The 19657-nt window shown below is 34.0% G+C and overlaps 2 protein-coding genes across 2 annotated transcripts; one reads left to right on the top strand and one right to left on the bottom strand.

The window, feature by feature from the left end:
* The first annotated feature begins 3251 nt into the window (after positions 1-3251).
* LOC128187236 (sodium/calcium exchanger regulatory protein 1-like) lies at positions 3252-8488 on the top strand. Its single transcript, XM_052857528.1, has 4 exons — positions 3252-3411; positions 7194-7366; positions 7802-7903; positions 8300-8488. The coding sequence occupies exons 1-4, from the start codon at positions 3342-3344 to the stop codon at positions 8348-8350; spliced, it is 396 nt and encodes a 131-aa protein (XP_052713488.1). The 5' UTR covers positions 3252-3341; the 3' UTR covers positions 8351-8488.
* An 882-nt stretch (positions 8489-9370) lies between these two features.
* LOC128187230 (glyoxalase domain-containing protein 4-like) lies at positions 9371-19369 on the bottom strand. The gene is made up of 10 exons (XM_052857516.1): positions 19166-19369; positions 17688-17737; positions 16358-16478; positions 15206-15344; positions 13883-13933; positions 13213-13292; positions 11826-11912; positions 11572-11685; positions 10992-11078; positions 9371-9871 (listed from the first exon to the last, which is right to left on the bottom strand). The coding sequence occupies exons 1-10, from the start codon at positions 19253-19255 to the stop codon at positions 9806-9808; spliced, it is 885 nt and encodes a 294-aa protein (XP_052713476.1). The 5' UTR covers positions 19256-19369; the 3' UTR covers positions 9371-9805.
* Between the last annotated feature and the right edge of the window lie 288 nt (positions 19370-19657).

The raw sequence follows: 19657 nt of genomic DNA, 5'->3' as shown, positions 1-19657 counted from the left end.
CTACATCAGTTTAGATTTTTAGTGACTATAACATTGCCATTGCTGTTTTAGAAAGTTGAAAGAATGCTATGAATAAAGTGTAAAGCTCTTTCTTTTTGGTGCAAAATCACCAAGAGGTATTCAGGGAAATCCAAATTATCTACATATCTACATCCTAGTGATTATCATAAGGAATATTATACATTTTATTGTGTTTGATTATTTGTATACCAAGGGTTGGCGCTTCTTAGATTCATGAACATGTACTTTTAAATGGCAACAATACAGTCATGATGCCCAGTGGGTCATTTTCTTCATTTTGCTGAGAAAAATACTCTCAACTGTGTAGATTACAACACTGAAAACCAGTCAGCATGGTAGATCTATTGCATAATAAGTAAATAAATCAGTTGGGATAGTTTTCTTCTATGCGAACTAACACCCTCACCCCCGCCCCTTCCTCCATTTTCTCTGTCTCTAGAGTGATGTTTTAACTGTATAGTTGTTTTTTAGTTTGATGCCCAATATGAATTTGTGAATCCCCCCCCCCTCCAACCACCCCCTCCCAGTCTATAAATGGCCAGGATCTATCTTACTGAATGGGGAGCTACACAATGAAAGGTTGTTAGATTGTGCTGTGCAATATTTAATTCTTCAGATGCGTTTTACTGCTTTTTATGCTAGTCATTTAATTAATTTATTTATAGAATTGTTTACTTTCTAATTATTTATTTGTCTGTTCAACTTGACACATATTCTCCTTTGTGATATACGTTTACCAAACATTTTGTGAAAGGTTGAGACTTCTGTAAGGATGCTACAGTATTTTGTTGAGTTTGTTTGTCCAGATGTGGAAAACAGTATCTTCTGTGTGATGCAATGTTTGATGAAGTGTTTACGTGAATTATCAATGGACCAATTTAATGTTCATTTTTCTAGTGTGTTGCAAACCACACATTTCCTGTACACGTGTTTGAAATATGTGTGACCACATTCCATTTTATTTGCAAATATGTAGGTTTTTGTTATACAAGTACATGTATTGATTCCGCATCTGAGTATGTTGTGCTTCTTCACATTCCATTATGTGAGCCATATAAGCTGAAAAGTCTACAGATTGTTGTTTAATATGGTAATCACTTTTCGATAGTTTCAAATGTTCACGTTTCCGTGTGTCTCATAATTTTCTTCTTTTACCAAATAAAATATATGATGTTGGCATTTTAGATTTTAGTTTTTTTTATTCAATTTTTTGGCGAAACTTCCGCGCATGTCTATACAAGTATACTCTTTCGACTCCGCAGACTCATCGAGACCATTCTGATTCTGTATGCACGTGTCTGTGCAGACTTTCCCTAACGACCCAGCTATCAATTGTGTAGAATCTACTTCAGATAAATTTAAACGATTTTTGTTCTCCAAATGAGTGATAAATAACTTCCGACATGTCCCCCTGAATGAAGGGCTGTGACATAAACAGTAGTGTTTGCTGGGCCACTTGTGTGTAATTATTGTGTAATCGCTTTATTCCCCTGATTCTACGTGACGCGGTTATGTACTATGTCTGCAGACTTGAAAAAGACGGGGCGTCCACCGGTAGCCTAACTTCTGGCTAATTTATAATGAACACTAGTGAAACCTGCAATTAGTCTGCAACTCGGTTACAAAAATTTGCATTAGAGTTTGTAATCAGCAAAGGGAGAATCATTGATGTTAATTATTTTTTCTTTCTTCCTAATTGAAAGTTAGTATATACATGTATAAGCATGATAAAATGACCATCCTTGCTTTCTTCCAAAAGTTTTCTCTTCCCGATTATTTTGAATTTCTCTCTCTCTCTCTCTCTCTCTCTCTCTCTCTCTCTCTGTGCACTCCCCTGTTATCACGTTCTACACAATAAGTATGTTTGCTCTGCAATATGAATCAACCATTCATTTATACGGTACTGACTTGTACAGTTTTAAACCTTTAAACTATAAGTATTTACCGCATCAGTATTAGTCAACTGCTTTGACATGGATAAAGCGATATGGTATCTGGAAAAACAAACAGTCCCTGAGCAAAGTCGACGGAAATGGCATCGTCTAAATTGTGGACTCTGATTTGAAGACGGTGAACTGAGAATGTTACAGATACAAAATAAGACATGTCAAAATTTTCAAAACGAATATTTGATATAAGAATTTGAATATGTTGTAATATTCAAAATGTTTTTAAAAAGTTCCAATCATTCTTTTAATACAATGCACTGCCTATTTCTGATTGCAAGACTTGCCTTGGACGAGATTCCAAGCAACTACCCGAGACCAAAATATAATGCCGCACGAAGCATCTGTCACCGCGACAGTTTAGTGTAGTTACAAGTGTAATATCGCATTACACTTGTAATTACACATTACATTTTGAGGATGTTCTATATTGAATGCATTTTTCTGATGACAGTGGTATAAACATTTTTTAATTTTTTTTTTTTTTTTTTTTTTTATAATTCCACGCGAGTGTTTTCTAAGGGGACCGCATCGATGCTCGCTAATGTTTGTGTAACAGTACGGAATGATGATTCATTATGATTTTATTATCATTCGATCATTGGAAAATTGAAGGGGGGGGGGGGGGGGTCCAGTAAAAATAATAACTTATTTTTTCTGATTTGATCTCACTCTGTAAGCCTTAAGCGTACGTGTTAGGGTCAATTAGATATAAGAAAATTAAAAATTTGAATGAAAGTTTTAATACGTTATAATATACAAATATTTTTTTTTCTTTGACGCGCGTTTTGCAAACGATTCTATAGTTCCAAAAACCGATTTACAGATAAACCAGTGCCATCCCTCATTATTACATTTCATTATGAAAAACATAAATAAAACAGAATTTAAACATTTTAACCCGCCTCAGGTTAACAAATTACCTATAAGATTTTATCTGAATTTTACATATGATCCTTTTGGCCATAAACTCTAAAATTTGCATGTTTCCCTTTATCTTTATATATTTACACTTGCAAATGTTTTCCCTTATATATTCCTGCATAACATCATTATGGGTCAAGATGTCAAAGTAGCGCATGGATAACCTAGGTCACTACTTCGGGCTTTATGGGATTTGACCACGTGACCAACCCGTATTTATATCCCGATATACATCCAAAAATGATTCCTTATTTCTTCAATAAACCTCTTCTTCTGGGAGATTAATTCAGTCTAAAACTTGCCGCGACTAGTATCTAGCCCTCTTAATCGATGCGTTATCGGCAATACTACACCGTGCCGTGATTTATACAACGCCGTCTTATGCAGTAGCGAGGCCCTCAGATTACATAGGAAAGGTGCAGAGCAGAAGTGATTTTTCAGCAGACGATCATGGCAAGCTTAGTAGGAAAATGGAGCTTTGTGTCCTCCGACAACATGGAACCGTATATGGAAGCTTCAGGTATGAACATTTTTTTTTTCGTTAAAATTTCTTTGCTTTAAATTTTATTTAATAAAAATGTAGCATGTGCAATGTAGGACTCTTCGAAGAAGGAGAAAGTTAATCCGATGTTTGTAATTCAAAATTTTCATATAACTTAAGTTCTATTTAGAAAAATTAGTACGTGTAATTATCTAAGTAATAAGTAGCTAAGAACTAAGTATTGTTACATGAAAAGTTTAAAATTTATCAATTTAAACTTAACTATAACAGTTATAGTTAAGTTTAAATTGATAAATTTTAAACTTTTAATGTAACAATGTTATCTAAGTAATTAAGTACTTTAAAGGCTTAAAATCTAGCCATGGGTAAGGACGCAAGTTGCTGATTTCCCGGGTCCAAAATTTGATATGCAACTGACAGCTATAGAGGACTAATTGTCCAGTTTACCCTGGGGCGGTAAAACCACCATTAGCCCTATTTCAGGCACAAAACGTTGACACGGTCACCCATCTTATGTTACTCTCTCTCTCTCTCTCTCATATGATGATAATTTTAACAGAGACACGACATCGTGTTTCTCATTAAATCTTTGTAAACGCATTGGAAGTGACGAGTGACCATGCCAAACAATAAGACATTCGCCTTCTCCCTCTCCCCATCCATGATATAACACCTGTAACATCCTCGATCCAACCCAGTAGCCGAGCGTCAGAGGTCATCAAAATAAACAAAATAGTGATCGAGAGGCTGGAATGTAGGAATGTTTGGGATATTTGGAACATGACCCGACCTTGTAACCCCCCAGATCAAACCTCCATGGAAATTACGGTAATTACACAGAAATGTACCAAATACTCGTGTTATGATGCGTCCTCGGTGACGAACCACAGGCAACAGTTAGAATATTAGCTGCCGAGAATCGCGCTTTGCCCGTTGCTTGTGATCTTTGAAATAGTAACAGATGTTTTCCCGGTGGAGTGTTGTTTTCATCATTTAATTGAAAGATGATTTTCCAAGGTCCTGGCCTTGTTGCGTTCACAGCAATCTAATCTCATTGTAATCTGAGCATATCCGAGACATGGTAAAAACAAAATAGTTACTTAATATTATAAGTATTTAACTATCGATGAAACACATTAAATCGATTGCATGGAACACTATGAGGGAGAGAGAAATAGAAAAAAAGTGACATGCTGCATAAACAGTAAAATATTTTATTTTGTGCGATAAAAGCAGCAATCTAATTCTTTCCTTCAATGGTCGCCACTTTCTACAGCTCGCATGAACCACCAATTTGTAAGAAAGCTTTCCGTTGTTTTAAATATTTTTAATTAATAAGTTTCCTTCGGAATCTATATTTTATGCTCCATTATCCGTGTAACGTGAGTAAATGTACTTAAATATTCGTTTTTGTTGATCGGTTCGTTTGATAAAGGTCTAAAGGAATAGTCAGTTTGTCAGTACCTGTATGAACACAATCATACGCGCGGGTTATTAGGTAGATGTAAATTGAAATTTTTTGCAAAAAAGCATCGTAGACCTCTGCATCATATACCTAAGCTTTGTATTTCCCAGGAATTGTAACCCCGACTATTACGCACTTCCATGCATGGAGGGCGTCTGCGGTTGTATCCTCGGGCGTCGTACCTATCCATAAGCCTTAAATTCTCGATCATTAATCAGTTAATGTATCTACGCGCTTAGTATCCTCGAGCATCGTCCTTCTATCTTGATCATCATTTAATCTTGCTTTGTATCTTGAAGATTTAGCATCATTATACTCAGTACTCCCGAACTTCGTATATTTGAGCATTTTCGTGCGCGAATAATACGGGTGGGGGGTTCAGGATGTGGCATGATTATTATATCTCCAATCTTTTTGTCCTTTATCATCATTGTATGTAAACCCGATTTTAGAATCATGACAATACTTGAGTATTCGATCACCATTGTATCACCAAACGTTGTAACTTGATCATTATCGTATACCAAAAACTGCATCTTTAATTTAAATTGCATTATCTATCCTTGTATGTCTTCAAAGATTTTTGTATCCCTGAACCCTGTATCTTCGATCATTATTGTATCCCCGAACACTGCATCTTCATCCTTGAGCATTAATGTTTTCGCTGAACTTTGCATCTTAATTAATCTTTGAGCATCATTGTATTTTTTGACACTTGTGTATCTTCATCTTCGAACATTATTTTATCCCCGAACATTGAATCTTTGAGCATGATTGTATTCCCGAACATTTTATCTTCTTTATGATTAATATATCCCTGAACCTAAAATTGTATATTCAATCATTATTATATCCCCGAACCTTGTATTTTCAATGATTATATTGTATCCCCGAACCTTGTACCTTCAATGATTATTGTATCCCCGAACCTTGTATCTTCAATGATTATTGTATCCCCGAACCTTGTATCTTCAATGATTATTGTATTCCCGAACCTTGTATTTTCAATCATTATTATATCCCCGAACCTTGTGTCTTCGGGTCTTCAATCATTATTTAGACGCCCGTATCCTGTATATCCCCAATCTTTACGGTATGCATCCGCGGCCACTCTGTCGTGATATTTACAAAGTTAAGTAATTTTAATGCCCATTAGATCTTGTAAGGACCTTGTTAAGGTTGTGTAGGTAAAATAAAGCAATTCATCAATAGCAAGGCTACCGGTGGATATGCACACTGTCCCAGTCGTGAGTCACGGGGCCAGGTTACTGGGGGGAGTGTCGCCTTATCTGTTCTGTTGCTGTTTTGGGACTTTTCTTTACACAACATTGTACAACATGCACTTTATCGTGCCGTTTCTACGTTAGGTAATTCTATTTCATTCCTTTTTAACCCATAAACAAAGATCGATTTAACCGACATTTGCGACTGAATTGGTGGCATTGCCAAACGGACTAGAGATGACTATAACAAATTTTATTAAATGGATTGAGATTTTTGAGGAATCCAAAGTTTTATGTAGGCATTTGAATAGTTTGTCTTAATCAACATTTTTTCATTATAATAAGTTATAATAATCTAAATCAAAAATTGCAATCCTGAGCTAGCTCCCAAAAATTAAAGTTGAGTGAGATAATCTGAACATCGAAACAATCCTTTGAGCTAGCTAGGACGTATCACTATAAAGGATACCGCCAAATGCATGCACACAGTAAGGAATAGGGATACACGGGTATGATGGATCATTGAAAGTAACCATCTTTGTGCTAAACTTATTTAATAATGCTTTCTCTAAAGAACGAGTACAGACCACACACAATTAAATATATACTTACAGTACATGCACATTGTTACGAATCTTAGAACCATTTTAACAAGGCCTTGGACTTTCCGTAGGACGTAGCTATCATTTCTTGCGTCAAAACATGTTAAAAATGACGCTGGATTCAAGTGAAATATGCACCGATTGCGTAGTCTTAGCTCAGAAGCCAGACAAATCGTGTTGATTTCAATGAGCATTTACTGAGTGGGCAGCAAAGAAATAGACAGGCATACTGTCCTTTCCGATATATTTTATTTTATCAAATAAAACATACAACATGACTTCTTGTCATGTTGTATGTTTTATTTGATAAAATAAAATATATCGGAAAGGACAATACGTCACATTGCTGTTTGACACAACTACCCGAAGTCCAAGCTCCTGTTATAATGGTTCTATTTCTCTTTATTTTACGAAATAGTGCTTATAAATTAAATATGCTTTACAGAATTAGTTACAAATTAAGCGTATCATATATGGCAGCATCTGATACTTAGTTGGTTTTTTTATCAGGCGTTCCAGAAAATTTACGAGAGATTGCTCGTAAAAACCAGCCCAATATGGAGATCAGCAACTCCGGCGACTCGTGGACGATCAAAACAGTGGTCGGAGAGAAAGTCAAAGACTCCACGTTTAAGATCGGGGAGGAGTTCGACTCCGTGTCTCTGACAGGCCAGCCTCTGAAGGTAAAGGGGAGGGAGGGAAATTGCTGTAAGTGTTCTGATATTTGCTACCATTGAATGTTGTCGCGTTTTGTAAGTATGATACCCTTCATTGCTGTTCCGAGTCATCTTCGCTAACCAATGGTTTAATTCGTTTATTCTGATATATCAGAATTAGAGGATTAAAATAAATGAATTGGACCCATGGCTAGAGAAGATGGCTCAAAGTATTACAAGCCAAGGATTATCAGTAAGCTTCACATCTATGAATGTTTCGACGCATCCTATCGCTGAGACCATTTCAGAGTAGCATTAGATTACATCACTCTTATGCACCGTTCTGAGAATACTTAGAATGATTGTAACAGAAATATCTGGTTTAAGTTTAATTTGAGGGAAAATGGGATAAATGGTGGGAAAATATGAAATTTAAAAACTATTTTTAAAATATCTTTTCAGTGCACCGTCGCTTTGAATGGCGAAGAAATGACCGAGACGCAGAAGGCGGGGGACATAGTTGTGACCATCACAAGGAAGGTTGAGAACGGCCAGCTCCTGTCTGTAAGTAGAACAGTCGGGGTCAGTGTAAATGCACATTCATCTTCTATTCCGGATATCCTAATTTTTCAATAGATTAGAATCATAGACTGGAATTCACACAATATCAGCAAGATTTTTTGTGGGAAATTTAGCATTTTTGCCTTAATCGACAATTCAAGAATGGTCACTTATCAAAAAGAGAGTTATTGTCCCTACCAGAGGTTCTGTGCACCTTAAGGCACATGTTGGGATTTTTTTTCGGCAATCGGTTTAAAATCATATCTATTGCATTGCTTAGGTATCTTTACACAAAAATTATCCGTATGTAGCGATCTACGTGAGTGGATCAAATAATCTGATTTTAATCAGATTTTTTTGTTTCATTTTCCGATTCTAATTTTGTTTTCTATGTTGCAGACGATGACCATCAATGGAGTGTCTGCTGTCATCAAATTCCAGAAGGCCTAGAGCACACACCCTGTGCCTTCATCATTCTAAATTATTTGTCTGTCAAATCTATATATTACATGCCATTGTGGATTCATTCGATGAAGATTACTTTGCATTTTCTGCATAATATACAATGAAATAAATGCGTAGAAGTAACATGGTTGTTTTCATATATGACCCATCACCTACTTGTGATCTTTGAGGGCGAAAGAATTTGAAGAAAAAAATTAATCCAAAACACCTCAAGGAAATATAGAGTCTGTTTCTTAAACAAACATGGAGACTACAGATACTTTGAACGGGGGAGACTGGCTTTGATATATTATTACAATGTGTTACAACATCAGATGTGTACATGTAGCCCACTGATGCAGGTTATGTAAATGATGTCTGCAATGATCGCTACAATATATAATAACGCACGACTCCCAAAAAGTCAGCATGTTTTATAGTCCCATATGGACTTCAATATCTTCTAAGTTTTCATTCAAAGTGAGTTTAAGTAAGTTAATTACGTACGATCAATACTACAAGGTTGTGTAGAGGGATAGCCAACCCTCCCAACTGAGTTACTTCGAGCTAAGTATTTGGAAGTTGGAAATACTTGAGCCGTTTCTCTCAATCACGAAACGATTCATACCATTACTCTTATTTTCGAAGGTAAAAAAAATGAATTTTTTCACAAATTAACACGAAACCTTTATTTATATTCACAAAAGTTTCGCTTGAATTCGCGAACTTTTTTCAGCTACGAAAATGATCTCAAACACGAATTCAAGCAATGGGTCTCTAGGAAAATTAAGTAATTAAATTGATAATAAAGAAGGCATCATCCAGCATTGTTAATATCATTGATGTCTGGCTGAATTATAAATTGTCACTTATTACAATGTTTCACGTTTGAAGGCAGTTTTCAAAAGTTCAAGACATGCAAATTGCTTATTGCATGGTAAATTTGCTTCTTCTTTTTTCAAAAATAGATTGTGATTTATATGTAGTTATTTGGCCAAAGATATAAAAGATAAAAAAACTCAGAAGATAAATAAATATGCTTTATTTATACTCAACACTTTTCATTTAATGTGTATTTAAAACTTGTTCAAAGAACTTCATAATGCAGAAAATAACGAAACCTTTTGCCAATAAAAAAGGGGGAAATTTCACAGTAAGCAGCAATTCCATGAAATTAACGGAGCACCGACTCACCCTTGATATAAAACGTTAGTTTTCACCATGGGAATTTACGTACACTTGTAAATGATAACTACATATATTAATGTATATGAATGGCAGCCAGCCAACCTGCAGCACTTCACACATTTCAGCAGACATATTCTTGATTATTGACAAACTACCTGCAGTTAATATACAAATCTACAGAAAATGTGCACAAATAAAGGTAATTGAGTAGATTATGTGGAGAATAGTGCTTGACAAATCAGAATGCCACAGAACTGTCACCACTAACAGGTGCTATGCTGCAGCCTTAGGGATGCCTTTCTTTGTAAACCATTCATCACTTTTATCTGCTGCTATTGCCTGAAAATCAACATCAAATACTAGATAATATGTTGAAAATTTAGGTATATAACTTTCTAGTAATGAGTAAGATGGTAACATGCAACTTTTTCTTGTAATTATACACATGTAGATACAAATACACAAAATTTTGCTTTCTACAGATTTTAGCTCAATTCAAAAAATATGGTCATTATTAAAGATATGTTGACACTGTCAAATGTGACTTATCTGCATGAAAAACAAAAAAATTTAATTTTCATTCACATTTTTTTCTTTTTACATGAAACTCATATGAAGAGAATTTTTGTAGTACATACATCATATAAACACAGTCATTGCTGATTTAATATGTTTATATAATGTACTTTGTAATACAATGTATTCATATATATATATATGGTATCAAACTTGATACTTAAAATAAGAATAAATGCAATAAGCATTAGGGAAATAAATGTTTCTCCTTCATATTTAAAAAAAACAAAACTGACAATAGATCCATATTACCACAAGAACATTTTCTGCCACAATTGAATAGATCAATTTTGGAGTGACATATCCCTTGTCATTTAAGGTGCCTCACTACACCTTGAAAAAGTTTCTCAAATCAGCAGAAAATTACTTGATTATGATAGAAAGCATGATAGATAAGAAGTATTTATGTCAAATAGGCGAAAAAATATGCAATTTTAGTTAAAAAATGATATTTTCAAAAATTTCATTCAGTAAACATAAACAAAAGCCCCAGGTGGATTCGAACTCATGACCTGGGGTTCACATGCCTGATACTTTAACCACTGAGCTATGACGATATACATCTGAATCGATTGATACAAACAATTTAACAAAACATTTAAATCGCCATCTTGTGACGTAGTGTCTTAAAAAGTATATGTCTCGGTGTAGTGAAGTACCTTAAACACTTTTTTTCAGCAAAACATGACAACAGTGAAATTTATTAGATGATATGTGGAATAAAATAATAGTCATTATTATAAAAATACAAAATCATTATTATTGCAGTGATATGAGATTTTGGGGCTGAAGAGTATTAATCTGACTGTCAACAACAAAAATCCGTCCTATCTTGGCCCCCCCCCCCCCCCCCAAAAAAAAAATTGTTTTCAACAAAACAAACCTGATCTAGAAGTAGGTCAGCCTTAGGATCCACTTGTGAGAGTTCCCGGAATGCTTCATCTCCAACAAAACATATCTCATGGCCGTCCTATTCATTGATTAAAAAAAAGGATTTCATACATCAAATCAAAAAATGATTTATGACTAAATGACGCCAAAAAATATTCTTCACTGTTAGCCACTCAAAACATAAAGCCTTTCACTAACTTTGATTATATCTGGATATATGGATATTGACAAAATATTCTAGAGAGGAATGCAAACAACAATTGATAGATTGGAACAGTTTGTGACACATTTTTATTCTTATTGGAAAAAATCCAAACAGATGTATTCCATGAAATAGAGAAATAACTTATTTGGTATACAGAATGAAAACTTACAAGATAAGATTATCAGACAGATAAAGGCAAGAATGTAGCCTGTTTTATATTAAAAGAAGTTCTTAGTATAGCTGCAATAATGTGGCCCTCTCTGATTATTATTTTTGTTGAAATCAGGGTGAATTTGAAGTTAATTACTGTGCTGATGATCTAAGTACTCGGTACTGGTAAGTTCCAGTGACCAGACTAGTTACTTACTGGGTCTGCCAGAATGACCACTTCCACAGTCGCCTTCCCCGGGGTGTCCAGGCTGACCAACGGGGTCAGAATGGTCTGATTGGCAGACTTCATCTTTTCTTGAATGTCTGGTAACTGATAGGCCAAATAAAAACTGATTTATTTTCTGATTGACATATTTTGTTACAACTTGGAACCAACATTTTTAAATAAATTCATTTCATACAAACGCACATGTATAGCCTGTGGTGAAAAGGATCAAACTGAAAAGCTACCTGGGTTCTTGGACAGGAGAAGGCTATTCGCCCAAAAGCTTTGGCATGCTCCACTTTGGTACCAATGTCAATCAACTCCAACTTACACTAAAATACATAAAAAACAGTGTTTTATTATGCTGTTATATTTAATACAGCATTTTATTATATTTTTAATACACACTATTTAATCATGTATATTTTATCTGACAGTGTTTACTAGTATTTGTTAGACTTCAAGTGTGGTAAGAGTAATGATTCTGCTTATTTCCTCTACTTCAATCATGAATGAGATTTTGCACTTGAACCAATCCATGATCAACTGACCATTTAACTTTGGGATGTCGCATTGTAGCATACATCACTTCTGAATTCAAGTAATCCTCTCTTAATCATCAAAGTACCTTTTGTGGGTTTTTGATGTTTTTTGTCTGGCTTAATGCCCATTCAGAAGTATAGAAAAATTTGCTTTGAAATAAACAAATAAATAAATAATATCTATGTATGGTCAATATAGTACTGCTTTTAGCTCCAGAAATCCACATCTGGCTTAAAAGTTTGATAGAGGCTTAATCAGTCTGGGGCAAAGGTCTCCTTACTCATCATATACAACAACCCTTATATAACCACTTTGTCATCTAGATTTTAAGGAGCAAAGAATGATTTAAAAGATTGCATAACTTAGTTCTAAACAACTTTTCCCATGGCCTCTAGGAAAGGTGGGTGATAAATTTCCCAATCTTACAGTTGCTACATTTCAAAAGTCAAGATTGGCCAAGAAGTTGCTTAAAATTTTCGAATGTGGACAGTTAAAATTTGACAACTGAAAACCACGAACAGTGATAGATTATCTGCAACTAGTGACTCTGGTCAGGTGACCAAAAAAGCTTAAGAGATTGTAAAGTCTCATTACATAAAAGGAATAAGGTAATAATCAAACAAGAGGCCCACAGGCTTTCACAGTCACCTGAGTACAATAGTGCTTTGTCAAACATGTTAGGGAGTCTCTTATTTGCATTTAGACTTATTCTGGAGGCATTTGTGCACAACTCTATGACCTTTCTAAATATGCATATAATTTCCATTCAATTACAGAGAGGAAAATGAGATTTAAAGCATTTAAATAACCCTTATTCATTTGCACCCACCCCCTAGACACAAACACACACTCAGTAAATTGGCTCAGTAGATTCAAAAGAGAAGCTAAGACTGTCAAAACTGTTCACTGATGACCGACAATTCACAACGCGTGAAGACCAATAGCAAAAGGGTATTTGAGTGACACGGGTGACCTTAATTTTGTTTATTTTAATCTACATGAATTCTCAACTTGATCATCACAGAGCTACTAGCTATTACAATTTTCATTGAAACCAAAATGAGTCACGCCATTTCCTATCATTTGTACCTGATTGTCCCCATATCCAAGCACTGCAGACTTGTCGTCCTGGGAGTAAATCTTCATGTCACATAAATTTGACCAAAAATCTTCAAAAATTAAAAATAAGGTAGAGTTCCTTTTCCCAGTGCATCAAAAGCGATTTTCACTGATCTTATGTGGAGTGCCACTTGAATTAAATCATTTAAAAATCTGAAGTAGAAAGTAAATGACAGTTTTTTGTTTTTTTTAATCCTCCCAACATAATTAATTTACTGATAAAAGTGGCCGGGTAAAGTTTATCAAGGTAAATCCAGACAGACAGAAAGGTCTGTGAGTGACTGCTTCTAAAACTGCCATTCAATTAACCAAATTGATTTGTATGTTTTTTGTTTTTTTAATTTTAGGAATAAAAACTGGCAACTATCAGATCATTTGAATTTAAAAAGCTCTGCAGAGCAATTGACTTCTGTACCAAAAATGCCTGGAGGAAATTTAAATTTTATCAAAATACTCAGTTTTGTATACTTTACTTTAATAAGCATGCGTGATTGTACAGGGAAACATTTTAAGTGTTAAATTTTTTTTTATACAGTGTTAACTAATCTACATTAGTTTTTATGGAAAAAAATATTTTATCAATCTTGAAATACATGTATTTCAATTTAATAATTCACATAATAATGCAAAGGTTCCATACCAACAGATTTCTTCAGATCTGAACAGGCTAATGCGACTTTCTTTACTGGATCTAGAAAATAAATGACGAAGTTACTGTTTTGCTTATATTATTTTATCTGAAAGATTCAAGAACTCAGAAATTCTATAAATTAAATTTCTAATTCTTGGAAATTGAGCAGTATCTCAACCTAAGTATAATATACTAGCTTGTACAGAAAATTGACAACTCCCTTGTACCTTATCAGGTATGATTTTAACTTAAACACTAAAACAAACCTACATACATAGTTGAGTTTAAGTTTGTTGTCAATTACAGATGTTTTCATGCAGTAGCAATTAGAGTAAACGGATTGATGAAAAAAATTCCTGAAATTTCTCCAATTTTGAGACTTATATGTATATTCGTCCACAGATTGATGAGATCACATGCTTGCCTCACCATAATCTGCATAAGTATTTGATGAATCTTATGCTGTTTGCATCAATTTTAACCAGATTGGTTATATCTGGTCCAAATATTATAAATTGATTGAATAATGAATATCATATTGTAAAGATATCTCGATAAAATATAGAACTAAACATGTCTATTACTACAATGTACACATTTTTTTTATCATAACCTATTTAATAAAACATATGTGTATCTATAAAGACACGGAAATGGTTTATAGCTATTACTCAAAACATGAAAATATGATTGTTTTTTCTTTATATTAAACTTTAAGAAGCTCTTGCACCATATCCAGATATAATTTTTATACTATTTTAAACATTAAGGTTCTCGGATCCTCAGCCTCAAAGTATTTTTTCATCATAAACATGTTATTCATCCTTCAAATTTTATAAATGAAATATAAAGAAATTTTTGGATGGTTATCCATGCGTTTTACGAGGTTATTGCAATTTTGGCCACGATGAATATGATGGAATAAATAACATATACAAGTTGAAATCAAATTAGTAAAAAAGGTTGTACCAGTGCATCGGTGGCTCACACCCCTTTACCTTTACGTCATAGATCTCCATGGAGCCACTAAGCCAATGAGTTCGTTGAAGGGCTTAGCATAATATTAACATTTCAAAACTAATTAAATTTGTCTATATAAAAAGCATTTTTATGGTATGAATGAAAAATTCTGGATAATTTAGAGTTATTGAGGATCAGAGATCGTTAAGTACATTGTAACATACTCAGACTTATTCAATAACCTGCACCAGACAGATCAATTGGTACAGCTAAGACTTCAGATTCAGGGGGCCTGGGTTCAAATCCTGTCTGGCCCATCATTATTTCTCCCACCCTGTTACAGTCCAATCTTAACTACACCCAGCCACTGACCTCCATTGGATTCCTTGTCCTCTATGATGAACTGGTAACCATCTGGTGATGTGAGAATATTTTGGCCTCCCTCTTGTGTGACAGAGTAGCCATTTTGTTTGGCATTTTCCAGGATATTTTTGGAATGTATTGTGATACCCTAAAAGATTGTTACTTATGACATACCAGCATTTGACATATAATTGGTACAACCTGTAAACATTTATGTCAGATATGTTTTTTCCTCAAATGATGCTATCAAATTATTAATGAAACATTTACAGTAAAACACGGTTATAGCGAATAAACTTATAATGAATTGACACTGACAGCGAAGTCACTTTCATTCTCTGAGACTTTAATACATGTTGTAAACTTGACGGATATAACGAATTACCCTTATAACGAAGAAATATCACACGTCCCTGGCACTTCGTTCTAAGTGTGTTTCACAGTAAATTGTAATGACTTTCAATAAAACTGTTACATTACAACATGTTCATAATGAAGTGCCAAAGAAGGGCGATTTTGCTTTGTTATAAGTGTTATTCATTATATCCCTCAAGTTTACAACATGTAATACATGTACAGTCATGGGGAATAAAATCGCTTCACTGTAAGCGTCAATTCATTATAATCATGTTCGCTATAACCATGTTTTACTGTACATTGATTGTGTACTACATTGCTTCCACTGGAAATAAACCTTTTATGTGTACATGGATATGGTTGACACTTTATTCTGGAAAATTTGGGAGTAAAGGGGAATAACTTTAATACACAATACTACAATGGAAAAGAATTTGACTGACCCAGGCTGCTGTTATAAATAAATTTCAAAACATACAGGGAATGTATCAGTTGTCCAGAACAACTTGGGTTAAAGTTCAACATTAACCCAAGTTAGTCTCAGAGTCTGGTATTTTTTTTTTGAATACTTGGAGCCATTTTAATTAAATACTATAGTAAGATGATCAAGCATCATATCACTCACAATATTTATGAATTTGTGATTATAGGTACATAAATCAATAGAACTTAGCTCATATTACAATGTAATAGCTATCCATATTTCACCTGAGCTTCATGTTTGCAAATCAAATCAAATTAAAATTAAAACCATATTTTAAAGACTAAATAACTGTTTGAACGATTCAACTTTGATTGACTGACCTTAAAATCATTGCCCATCTGATAAGTTCCAATGCCATAGTTATAGGTTAGCTCTACAACAAAGTGATTGTCCTCTGGTCCATACCCAACCATTGACTTGCTCCATTTACCATCATATGGCCTGCACAAAAATCAGTGAAATTCAGTGAGATATATAGAGGATATCTATATTGTGTGATTTTATATTTGCTTTATCCAACGAGTTGAAATGGTGTATATATTCACGAGGCTTGCCGAGCGAATATAACCATTTCAACGAGTTGGATAAAGCAAATATAAAATCACACAATTATAGATGTTTTATTTATCTCATACAATTTGATTTATATTATGAAGCTTTTGAGACAGTCCCTTATATAACCCGAATTTAAGTAATTGATTTTTTTTCAAAGATTAAAAAGGATGATGCAACGTTGTGTTATCCGGTTATTGTGACCTTGCGCAATACAATTTAGTACGTCATTTCTGAGATAGATCTAACTGTTTTAATGTAAAGTATCACTGAAATAAACCTTGAAATGATTTTTTAGCTCTAAATAATTTTTCTTAGAGCTTATTCATTTGATTAAATAGAAATACTGATCAGAAGACTTGAATTATCAAGTTTGTTGACATACACAAAGTTGCGAATGCACGTTAGTTTGAATTGACTCGAACAAGGAACCAGCATAATGATTAGGGATTGAAAATAGTGAATAAGGAGGCTTACTGATGGTGGAATCAAAGTCTTATGAAACATTATTTCAGTAAGGTCTTGTATATAAACACAATTTGCACAACCAGTACGATCTGTTTCCATCGCGTCGTCAGGATGAACTCGTTGATGGTTAATGTAATTTGCAGTTTTATAAACTACACAAAGCAAATTGAAAGTTTGAATGGGGCTAAACTTATCAAAAATCTTGGCAAACAAGAAAAAAAAGGTCTTTTGGTTACAGTTATGTATAACTTTGTAAAAAGAGTTTGGGGGGGAGGGGGCTAAGCCCCCCTAATAGCCCGGGTTCCGACGCCTATGCTACGCAGTTATGTGTTTTCTTTCATATTTGTAAGTAATTGAGGTCTTTGACAAAATCCATTTAAATCACTTTTTGTAGTTGATATAATTATGTTGAAAGTACTAGCAAATCTTCGAAAATAGGTCACTAAAGCGTTGAAGCGAGGGGCTGTGTCAAAAGTAGTTCTGACCGGAAGTATTTGATATAGCATGACCCGTGTGATGTAGCAAAGGTTTATCACACGGGTAATATACACCACACGTATGAGATAAATTTCATTACTACATGATTCTTTTTCATTCACCTTCGTTACCAGCATCATTAACTATACTTACCCATTACATGCAGCATCACATCCTTTTTCAAACTCTTCATGTCGTAAAAACTGGAATTAAAATAACAACAGATACAATCATGTGAATTTGCCAGATAGTTATATATACTAGTATGTTTTGAAAAAGCATTCTATCTTTTTTTACTTTTTAGTACATAAAATAGTCCACTGCAATTTATGAATATTAGAGGACTAACTTCATTGTTAGATTCTTAAGGGGTATACTGTAACAGCTTAATTACTCATCCAAAAAATCTTGACAAGCAAAAAATAAAGAGAAGAAAAATGTTTGCTCCCCCATTCAACGCTACCTTCCTGTTCCTTTATAATAGTTTTGCTATGTTGGCACAGTTCTGTCACTACTTGTCAGAAAATTATGTTAACTTAATTGTCACATTTTAAACAGGTCCAGTACAATCATTACATTTACCTGCGTAGCTTGCTTAACCTACATAGTTTTATTTACCTACCTGAAGTAGGTTTATTTAGCTACCTTTATTCAATTATGCATTTTATGTAAAACAGATAAAAAGTCACATATTATAGAATTGCAAACCTATATGTGTACTGTGTAGTTCCATAAAAACAACCCAGAGCAAAATTAGTTAAAACATTGCTGCTTTTGAGCAGTTTTAAGGAAAACATGCATTTCTATTGTTTGAGTAACTGTATGACACCTTGTGTAAGATGAAACATGGATAAGTGTGATTGCTTTACATTAATTGTGCTGAATTATTAAAAATCAATCATCATGTTAGCCAGACCTGTTTTCTTTCTTATTCCATTTACAAAGTAGCTGCTTGGTTACACATAAACAGTTATACATGGCCCCAAAACTTTTAGAACTTTGACTGCATTTGCACAAAAAGAGCAATATATTTGCAAGTGTTTTTGTGAATTTCTTTAATTCAGATCACAATGAGTTCAAAGTTGAATTATTGCTGCACCCAAGTGCAACTTTTAGTACAAATGCCCATTTAAGACAAATGTATGGTTGAATAGCTAAATAAACCTTCTTCAGCTGTTCAGGTAGGTCAATAAAGCTATGTACATAAATCAAGCTACACAGCTAAATCCAGCGATTGTACCTGACCTGTTAAAGTCAGATTTATGTCGTCATCTTGTTACATATTTCTTTCAACTTGTCATTTCTTTATACCCTCTTGTCAGTTGTCAGAGATTTAGGAACCCAAAATTTGTAACAAAACTTGTTTTACCACTCACTGTCATCATAATACATGTCTGACAAGTCGATTTACACTTATTAGGTCTACATATATATTACAGGTGTTCAAATAGTAAATATAATTATCTGACAAGTCGACTTTTTTTACTATTATAAGATCCGAAATGCAACATAATTATCTAAGAAGTGTTGGCAGAACTACATGCCACCATATTTTGCATAATGTAAGCCTCTTTTTGCTCTAGAAGACAAACCATATTATGATGAGTAAATTCGAAATACGTCACACATACTTTCATTCCTAATGCATTTCGAAGGAACCTCGCTGTCTCAGTTCGGTTACCTATCTTAAAAACAAAGTGAAGTGCTCTTCTTGACGTCATTTTTGTGATACCAAAAAGATAAAGAATGTTGAATAACACCGATCAAATTGGCTTGGTGATGTTGGCATTCACGTGAAACTTTGTTTACTATTGCACGCATTCGGCAAATCTCAGACGATTTCTTAGTTTAGATGAGATAGATCGAGGTGTGCCGAGTGTATTGTACGGTTTCATATTGTTTCGCCACCAGTGTTACAAAACAACACCAGGACTTTTCGGTCCAATAGTAAATACAGAGTAAATACTGAAATTTCATGAGTTTCTTTCCCTTTCTTCATTATCTTTTATTATAGTTTATTCAAATATGAACTTTGATTGTGAAGAATAATTAATTTTGAAATATAATTTGCTTGTGTATACAGTACAGTGGTACAGAGAGAAGTAAAATAATTCCATTTTCTA

This window comes from Crassostrea angulata, chromosome 6, assembly GCF_025612915.1.
Source record: "Crassostrea angulata isolate pt1a10 chromosome 6, ASM2561291v2, whole genome shotgun sequence".
Classification (NCBI taxonomy): Eukaryota; Metazoa; Mollusca; class Bivalvia; order Ostreida; family Ostreidae; genus Magallana; species Magallana angulata.
This window is presented reverse-complemented; position numbering and strand designations above follow the sequence as displayed.

Coding starts and splice junctions, on each gene's coding strand:
- LOC128187230 (XM_052857516.1), bottom strand. CDS start 19,255: ATGACGTCAAGAAGAGCACTTCACTTTGTTTTTAAGATAGGTAACCGA. Junction 17,738..19,165: donor GAAATGCATTAGGAATGAAA/GTATGTGTGACG, acceptor TTTTAATTCCAG/TTTTTACGACATGAAGAGTT. Junction 15,345..16,357: donor AGATGGGCAATGATTTTAAG/GTCAGTCAATCA, acceptor ACAATCTTTTAG/GGTATCACAATACATTCCAA.
- LOC128187236 (XM_052857528.1), top strand. CDS start 3,342: ATGGCAAGCTTAGTAGGAAAATGGAGCTTTGTGTCCTCCGACAACATG. Junction 7,367..7,801: donor TGACAGGCCAGCCTCTGAAG/GTAAAGGGGAGG, acceptor ATATCTTTTCAG/TGCACCGTCGCTTTGAATGG. Junction 7,904..8,299: donor AGAACGGCCAGCTCCTGTCT/GTAAGTAGAACA, acceptor TCTATGTTGCAG/ACGATGACCATCAATGGAGT.